Below are 9,704 nucleotides of genomic sequence, written 5' to 3'. Positions count from 1 at the left end.
TTACACATACAGAGTGACTCACTTTAATTTAGCCTCAACTCAAATATCTCAGAGAATGTAAGAGATACGGAGCTTTGGAAATTTCGACATCATAAAATTAACAGAAGTTAAAACGCTATTGTAACAGCATATTCTTGAAACCAAATGGAGTAAAAAGAGTCTGCTACCACTTTTTCTCCCAACAAAAAAACTTACCGAGATATCGTAAGCTAAATATTGCAAAAGATATTAAGCGAATAAAAAAGTGTTTCGGACAAAAGTTGTTCGGACTAATTGGTAGAAAAAGATAATATAACGACAAAATTCTTATCTATTTAAGAAAACTGATGATCAGTGAATATCTCGAAAGTGGCGCCATCTGCAAACAAAACGATTTCGCTGTCTCATGTTCTCCTTCAAACCAAACAACTCTTGTCTGAAACGTTTTTCCGTATCTTTTATATTTTCCGAGATCCACTCGAGTGGATCTCGGAGTGGAGGATAAATCAAAACGAGCCACCTTGTATAAGCCAAGTACGCGCATATTGATTTCATCGGGCAACTTGAACGCGTTTGGGGTTTCGGTTGGAAAAAAAAAAACTTCTGACTCATAAATGTTCGAAATTTGAAGAACGTGTATTTATGAGATAAACGTGAAGTATCAGCTGTTAAGGAAAACGGTACAATGGTGGCCGATCGGGACGCTCATTAATCGGGGCATTCACCTCAGCGGACAATTGCGTCCCTCGAAATTCGGGCTCGAATCCGAGAAACAATTGAGACATCGAGAGTCCAAAGCCGGATCGGGCCCGAATTTACAATAAACTCGCAGCCGGGCAGACGGATATTCGCAGCGCAGCCTTCTTGAAAATTTCACAACCAAGGAATCGTCGCCTCGTAACTGCAATTTCACGGGGTTCAAAACCCGACGAGAGGAGACAATCGCGCTGCTGATTTATGTATTCGGATAATAATTATTTCGCACAATTTTGTCGTTGACACCCGAAGTACCTAGAAGCTCCGAGAGAGAACCCTCCGCGTATATCCGCGTGTGCCAAACAATATTTTGATTTTAGCCTTGCCCCCCCCTATCACCTCTCCCTTCTCCCCCCTCACTTTGCCTCTGCCTACGATAAAAAGTCTACGTTTATACAAAAATATGCAGTTTTCGCAGCCGCACAGGCACGCTCGCGCGACTAAGAACGGCCGCGGTCGTAAGAACGGGGAATCGACAGCGAATGCAATCCAGCAGGAAGTCTCTCTCTCTCTCTCTCTCTCTCTCTCTCTCTCTCTCTCTCTCTCTCTCTCTCTCTCTCTCTCTCCCTCTCTCTCTCTCGCGCGGGCTCGACGCGTTGCCGCCGTCCGACGCTGCGGTGTTCTCCCCCCGCGCGCGTTTCTCCGCGCTGCGCGTATGTATTAGCCTACGATTATCTACGAAACAATTGCTTCTTCGTTGACCGTTTAAAATAACCTAAAGTCCCTATGAGTAATAGTGTCACCTCTCTCGTTTCAGCGATCTATGTGTACACAGGATGTTCCCGGCTGTGCGCCGCGCGCGATTCCGTGGCCGCGCGCGATTCCGCTGCGCGACGGGCACGATGCGGAATCCGTTCCGGGCCGCCGCTCGAGGGGGGAGGGGGGAGCACCCGCCGACGCGGAATAACGCGCGGCACGGCCGGGATCGTCTCTATATATGCGCGCGCACGCGTGTGTGTGTGTGTGTGTGTGTGTGTATGTGTGTGTGTATATATACAGGGTATCCGGGATCTTTTGGAAACGAAAAATTGCGAAGATTAATGTGAGAAGGAAAGTCATGTACAATTTTGCAAAAATCGCAAGAGTTGTTATGTCATCGATAATTGAAAATGACCACGTCTAGAGGCTTTTTTAGTTGACTGAATTTGCAAAGTGGTAAAGGACTTCTTTTATCAGGATGACTTGATCTACAATTGTATGATAGTTATCGTACCTAGCGACAGGTTCAAGATTCGACAGCGACAGGGTTCGAAGTTCAATATGTACCTGTACTTATCGCTAGATACAATAGCCGTCATGTAGCAGCGTAAATTAAATCATTTTGAAAAGGTTTCGTATCATTTTGCGAATAAGTAGGCGAATGTTCAAGTTCATCAATTAAGAGAGTCTCTTCGGGTCATTTTCAATAATTGATAACTCAGTGACTATTGCGACTTTTTTGTAAAATGACTCGCGACTTTTCTTCTCTCAGTTTCATTCGATTAATCTTCACAATTCTTCGTTTCCACAAGATCCCGGACACCCTATATACACACACACACACACACACACATATATATTACACATCTCCGCTTCTGTATGCTCCTCCACGTCTCGTCTCTTCAATGTCAAAATATTCTTCTTCTTTTTCCTTTATTCTGTTTATTATGATTATTACGCCAGGGTGCGTAGCGCGCGTATATTCATCTGCGGGTTCCGCGAGTCACCCAACCAACGTCGTCCGTCTCATAGTCTTAACACGATAGGCCATTCATCCATCAACCAACGTCGCACTAGTGTTACCGTTACATATATGTATGTATCGCAAAATATTCCATCGCAAATCGATCGCTCTCTTGCCGTCGAGGAGACCGACCGAGCTCGCTCGGCCGGGGAGGTCCCGCCGACTCGATCGTCGGTCGCGTCGGCTCCGTTCTCGCCGGGGAAGAAGAAAAATAAGAAATTAAAGAAATGAGGAAACAAGGAGGATCGGTGAGAAGCAGTCGTTGAGAAGCATCGTACGTGGGACGACGAACGGCTGGGACACCGTCTGCCGGTGTACATTCTTTCTCCCTGTTCGTACACAATTCAATTATAACCGTTGCGATCTCCGGCTTTTCCCTCTCTCTCTCTCTCTCTCTCTTTCTCTTGCGCGTCGAAAGCTGCACGCGACATTACGATCGCTCGGATCGACTCCTCCTCGTCCTCTCGATTTTATTCCTCGTTTTTCATTCTCTTCCTCTTCCGACCGTTCCTAACTTCGAGCAACGCACTCTCCCCCCCCCCCTCTCTCTCTCTCTGTTTCTCTGTCGATCGACTCTCGCGTCCGAAGCACTCACGCTCGTGCGACCAAGCTGCGACGCGACGGCGCGCAACGGAGGGTAGCTAGGTGGCTGGTTAGTTGGTTAGTAGGGTGAGCTAGAGGCCGGGGGGAGGCTTGGGTGGGATGGGGGGGGGGATGAGCGGAAGGGGAGAGGGATAAGGGAGAAAGGCGCGTCCGTTCCTTTTTCCCGCGACTAGGGCCGTATCTCTCAGTCACGAATCCGTCCGCGACTTGGCACTGAAGGGAGAGAGCGCTACGCGACGACGTAGGACGATCTCGGCCCGGTCATCTTGTCGCATCAGAATAGGCCGAGCTTGGTCCGCAGGAACTCCTTGATCGGAACGTAATATTGGCTCCTTAAGGCCACCATTTCCGGCATTTTGCGCAGGCTGTTGAACAGCGTCGTGTCCGTCTCGAACACCAGCACCGTCACGATGAACAGCACCGTGATCGTCAGCATGAACGCCGGTATGAAGAGCCTGATCACGCGCATACTTTGGTGTCTGAGCTTGCCGTTCGCGCGACGACCCAGATGCTGCTGCTGCTGCTGCTGCTGATGGTGTTGCTGTTGCTGAAGGCAGAGCTTGGAGTTCTGCAGCTTCTGCACCTTCGGTACCGGCGTGACCGAGCGGCTGTGCGGCTTGCCGCCACCGGGCGCGTCCAGCAGCTGACTCTCCGACGAGGAGTGGTCGAAAGAGTCCCTAAAGTAATAGTCGTTCGTCTCGCCCTCGTGCTGACCGACTGAAACAGAAAGAACGTGCCAGATGTTACATCGGCAATACGGCTGCTGCTCGTCGGGGAGAGAGCGACTCGGGGACGAAGACGTTTGCAAGTGCGGAGGCTCTGACGGATCTACTCCGAGGCTCGGGATCGCGCTCGTGGAAGAAACGCAGACCGAGTCCTTCTTCTAGACAATCCCGCCTGTATATCTCAGGCTTTCGCGGCTCAGAGAAATACTCGATTTCGTTCCCGGCCTGAGACGGCGCGCACCGTCGTGGACTCGTTGTTTCCCCGACGCTTCGTGAATATTCCAGTTCGCTTCCTCCGCAAGAGGCACAACCCGGAACTCTTCAACTGCAATCTGAAAGTTTCCGCTTCTTCCCCTTGCCGAGGAAGCGAACCGGAATGTTCAGCCAACTAATTCGCGATGGACGCGGTAGCAACCCGGAAGAAACCAAATCAAGCATATGTGCGTCTATATACAGGGTGTCTCCTGAATTGCGCCCTCGCTGTTTGCACAGCGCTATTCTCTCGCATGAAAATCCGCCATTTCTTTCTCAACAGAGTGTCGGAGGCTTCGATACTTTCCGGAGTATAAGCGATCGAGGAAAGCGAGGCTCTTCGCGAGCTACGCTTCGGGCGATCGGACGAAAATTCTGTCCTTCGGTCAGTTTAAAGTGCACTTTGCTTCGGCAACATTTTCATCTGAGGCTCTGTTGAAAATTGAAAATTTGCTATATATATAATGATTACTCTCGACATTTTCGCTAAGAGAAGGTCAGCGAAGATTTTCATAAGGTACAGCACTGTGCAAATGATGAGCGCAAATTATGAGACGTCCTGTAGAGAATGTGTTTTCAGGAACGCCTTCTCGGAGAGACTCTTTCTAAACTGATCTTAAATTAACTAAAACAGATGACATCCACTCCCTCTTAATGAACTCCCTGTAATTAAAAAAAATATTTTCGAATCTCCTCGAATGTGTCTGGGAAGATCTTTGAAGGACATGCCCGTTTTTTCGAAATTGTCTCCCTAGCTTCTTTTCTTTCGAACCTTTTTCGGATATAAAAGGTTGAATTTCTTTAAGGAAGAAATTTCTTTAAGGATTCGCAGAGAAATCCTTCTTGGGTGAGGGGAGGAGTTCGAAGATATATTTTTAACTCCAAGGGATCGATTTAGGGATGAAGGTGACGGAGATGTAAGTTTGTTTTCACCAATTTCGGATCAGTTCGATGAAAATCCTCCAGAGGAAGCGCTCTTGAAAACTTTGTATATATAGGATGAACTCCGTCGACAACTTACAAGACAAGTTCTATATTGAAAAATAAATAAAAATGTCTTAGTAATTTCGCAAAAGCTTGGTTTTTGAGGCGTAGCCTTCGGAAGATGACAGCGATGAAAGAAAACGCGTCGCGATAAGCGGATTAACAATGCTCATAAGTACGTTTTTCACCTGATTTTCGAGATAATATCCACCAATATTGATATTGTTACCTCTCGCGCGAAATTAGAAAAACGTATTATTTCGTGTCGACATCATGGATGCCTAAACTCTCTCGACGAGCTTGCAGACGTGGCAGACATTTCGGACAACTTTTGCAACAGCATGTGTCTAGTTACTTATTCGTAAACCGCGATTTAATAAATAAAATATCTATATATATCTATATATATATATATAATATATATATATTGTAATATATATTTATATTATATGTAAAAAAATATATATAAATATATATAAAATATATTATAAATATATATATATATATATATATCTTTTTTAACTGAGTTTGCGGCAGTTAAATCTCAGAAACTAAGCTTGAGAGTATTAACCAAGACTTTCTTAGTTATTTCTTTTATATAGAATCCATCCTGTGATTTGTGCCGACAGAGTTCAAGTACAACCTTGTATAACAACACACAGCCAACAATAGTTTGGCGGACAAGAGCGAGATGACGAAAACAAACGAGCGCTTTCCACGAGCCGATCTCGCAGAGAAGATCGACAGACAACTGCTGCGCGTGAAGTCACGTTTATGCGTGCACTCTCCCGACTATGATGCACTTATCGTATCGCAATTGCAGCTGATACTCTAACGACTAGCGATGGGCGATCGCAGTTCGATTTTCAGTAAATCAACCTTTCTCCTCCGAAGAATCAATTTCTTCAGTCGATTCTTTTCTGCCCGACTTTTGTGTAAATCCATCTTATTCGGATTGTGTAAATCCGCTCAATCATCAGTATCGCTTTGTTTAATGAAGAATTCACTTTGGAATCGATTCCGATTACAAGGCAGTGTGATAGATTAAGCGAGATATTTTATGAGCAATTAAATAATTGATGCTTCAGTGCGTCAACGCAGCGCCGGTCACCGGTGACAATACAAAATTAAATAAATAATATTCTAATATTGAGAAGTTTCAGATTATGAGAAAAGAAAAATGTATCTACATGTTACTTTTATTAATATTAAAACACACACACATATATAAACGCGTGGCGTAAACGGAAAGATCGACAAAAAATATTCGCCGCTTAACGCGTTAACAAAGTAAGTAGTAGAAGGAATTTAATGCTACTTACAAATATGCCGAATAAGCGCGCAGTTACACACCCCACAAAATATCCCCGATCATCGGGGAACCGTCATCTTTTGTAGTCTTTGCTTTCCTTTATTTGACTGTTGACCACTTCGAGTTTACCACTTGCTCACATGTAAACATGCGAGTGGCAGTTTAATAATATTCGGCTGATCTAATGATCTTTCAAAAAAAGTGTTTACTTTATTTCTTACATCGTCAGTGTATAAAATTTTATAGGTTGGATTCGTTTCTTGAGGATATTGCCTCTACATGATATCTTTTTCAATTAAATTAAATAAATCTCTCTCATTAAGGATAACGATATAAAATTTTATAAGTTGGATCCGCTTCTTGAGAATATTACCTTTACGTAAAATCTTTTTCAATTAACTCGAATAAATCTCTCTCATTAAGGATAACGATGTCTAGTCTTCTGAGCCGTACGTATGAAATACTCGGAAAGTAGACAACATTATACAGGGTGTGTAAAAAGTAGCGAAGTATCTCGAAAACTAAGCATTTTAGAAAAAAATATTTCAGACAAAAGTTGTATAATTTCAAAGGGGACATAAAATAACTATATCATTTTGTTTACAGATGGCGTCATTTTCGAGATATTCACTGATCGTTACTTTTCTTAAACCACAATTTTTTATTACATCATACTTATTTTTTATTATTTACTATTTTTTATTATGTCATATTTATATCATATTTTTCTACCAATTAATTTTAACAATTTTTGTCTGAAACATTTTTCTATTTGTCTAATATTTTTTTAGATATTTAAGGAAGGAAAATTTAAGGTAGATTTTTCAATATTTAATTTATATCTCCCTATTTGTCGGAAGAAAAAGTGGTACTGGACGTTTTTACTCTGTTTGGTCTCAAGAATATATTTTTACAGTAGCACTCTGACTTTTGTTAACTTGTAACCTTTGCTAATTTAAAAATCATCAAATTAACAAAACTTTTGTCTGAAACATTTTTTTTCTAAAATGCTTAATTTTCGAAATATTTCGCCGTCCTGGTACTTTTTATACACTCTGCATACTTTTCATGAGGGGACAAATGGATATCATCTAGAATAATAATAACAGTGGCATTTTCAAGAAATAATATAAGATAATATCCGAATATCGTGAAGACGATATTTTCAGGAAATTTCTCAAGAGAGATATCTCAAAAAGCGCTCTGGTGAGTGAAAATCATTAAATATCATTTCGACATAATTTCCGAGATATGCAAAGATCTCCTTTAAAAAAGTTCTCTTGAAATTTCCATCTTGACGGGACGTCATAGGATCGAATAAGAAGAAACATGTTTAAATGTGCTCCTTGCGTGCGATTTTCTAGATCAATTTTAGTAAATCGATTCTAGTTCTTTCTCTCTCGAGGTCGACAGAAAAATCGATTTTTTTCTACAGGATCGCCCATCACTACTAACAATCCCACTCCGCCTTAGCCACAAGACGAACGGACAGGAAACTTTCGACGCCCCCCGGAAGCAATCCGAGCTAGCGGAAGCTGTATCCGGGGCCCGATCAGCAGCCGATCGATCGACTGGAGACAATCCGAGAACACACGAGGTACCTCGTGCGTCTACCCCGGGGACGACGTGTCGCGGGCTGATATACGTGTAACAGGCGCAAGCCCATGCAGACCGCAGCAGCGATGCTCAACATAAAGACACACGGACGAAAGGAAAGCAAGAGCAGAGTCCACAAGCAACGACACATGCACCATGAGGAGGAGAGAGGAAGAGAGAGAGAGAGAGAGAAAGAGATCGAGAGGAAGGACACACGCGAGCGGAACCGTTATCGGACATCGTACAGACAGTGTCGCGAAGAGCGGCTGACAGACAGAGAGAGACAGAGACAGAGACAGAGAGAGAGAGAGAGAGAGAGAAAGAGAGAGAGAGAGACAGGAGATAAAGAACATTCCCAGATAGCCAAACCTGCAGAAGCAGATTTTGCGCAGGAACTGCGGTCAATTCTGCCGGCAGCTTGCCGGCAAGGTATGATGACGGATCGGCGGCAGAACCTGAGCAGGATCTGTCGCTTTGTGACCGACTAGGTGGGACATACCGCAGATCCTGCTCGACTTTCGCGGCCGATCCGCCGCGTCGAGTTGCACCAGCAGACTCCGTCCTGAGCAAACACGAGCTCAAGGGATGCTCAAGGGGTGCCAAGGTGGACGAACTCGAAGAGTGCCGATGACATGGGGATGATCGGCCAAACGAGCACTCTGCGGCGCGATGACACTGTTCTTTTCATACTTCTCGTACTCGAGGGGATCATCGCGTTGAAACGTTGTGTGCTGCCTTGTTTTGCTGTATTTAGCGGGAAACCAGCACGCACGCGTCGCGGAAGCACTCCGCAAACTTCCCGTACATATTTTGGAACTTCGAGATTCGATTGCGAAAGCGTTTCCTTGAGGTTTCTCTCCTGAGCTGCAGACTTTCGTATCTTTGGCAGCTAGAAGTGTCGACTTTGAGGTCTTCTTTTTCCTCTTATCGTTCCCGTCACATCTCGGGCGACGTTCCAATGTAACGTGCTCTTTAACGGCACTTGCAATTCTGTGTGACCGATTTGACGTAAACTTTGCGGAAGAAGCTCGGTGTTCCGTCGGTGAGATTTTTTTCAAACACTTCGAAATAGAAAAGTCTGCAGAGAGGCTTCTGCGTATACGTGATTAGGTCTCCCGCTGAACACGGTAAAAAGCAGAGGGTATATCTCATATAAAGGAATTTATATGAGATATACAGGATGTACCAGAAAGATGGGTACTGCGGTTTAACTCGAAGGGATGACGTTTTTGAAAAAAAAAAAAAAAAAAAAAGCGTTAAATACAAAAGTTTTAAAATTTGGAAACGGGCATCTAGTGATGATGACCTTAGGGTGATGATTTTGAAATTTCCAGAGGTCATCAAGTTAACAAAAGTTAGGACTATTGTAATAACATATTGTTGAAACCATTTTTTCTCCCGATAAATAACTACCGAGATATCGTGAGATAAATATTGAAAAAGTTACCTAGTTTTCCCTAAATATTTCAAAAAATATTAGGTAAATAAAAACATGTTTCAGACGAAAGTTGCTGAAACTAACAGGTAGCAAAAGATGATATAATAAAAAATGAGAATTTCCATTTACGATTTCAAAATTGACTCTGATTTGACCTTTAAATTTGATTTCTAAGTCAAGTTCGAGTTCACCGCTAGATGTCCACTTCCAAATCGTAAAACTTTTGCATTTAACATTTTTTTTTAAAAACGTCAAAGAAAGTTAATCCGGAGTATACATTCTTCTAGTACACCCTGTATGAACGAGAAATACGGAAAAGATGGCAAACATTTTCGA

At 43.4% G+C, this 9,704-nt stretch overlaps 1 protein-coding gene across 4 annotated transcripts in view; it reads right to left on the bottom strand.

Moving 5' to 3' along the window:
• Positions 1-590: 590 nt before the first annotated feature.
• Frmd5 (FERM domain containing) overlaps positions 591-9,704 on the bottom strand; it is an 82,588-nt gene continuing 73,474 nt past the window's right edge. For 3 of the 4 annotated variants that reach the window (XM_011151032.2, XM_011151033.2, XM_011151034.2), the window contains one exon: positions 591-3,778. In XM_011151032.2, the coding sequence (XP_011149334.1) occupies positions 3,336-3,778 (443 nt within the window). In that variant the 3' untranslated portion in view covers positions 591-3,335. The remainder of the gene's footprint in view (positions 3,779-9,704) is intronic. The other variant, XM_025305684.1, reaches the window with a different exon arrangement.

Source organism: Harpegnathos saltator, unplaced genomic scaffold, assembly GCF_003227715.2.
Source record: "Harpegnathos saltator strain DR-91 unplaced genomic scaffold, Hsal_v8.6 scaffold708, whole genome shotgun sequence".
In the NCBI taxonomy this organism is placed as follows: domain Eukaryota; kingdom Metazoa; phylum Arthropoda; class Insecta; order Hymenoptera; family Formicidae; genus Harpegnathos; species Harpegnathos saltator.
This window is presented reverse-complemented; position numbering and strand designations above follow the sequence as displayed.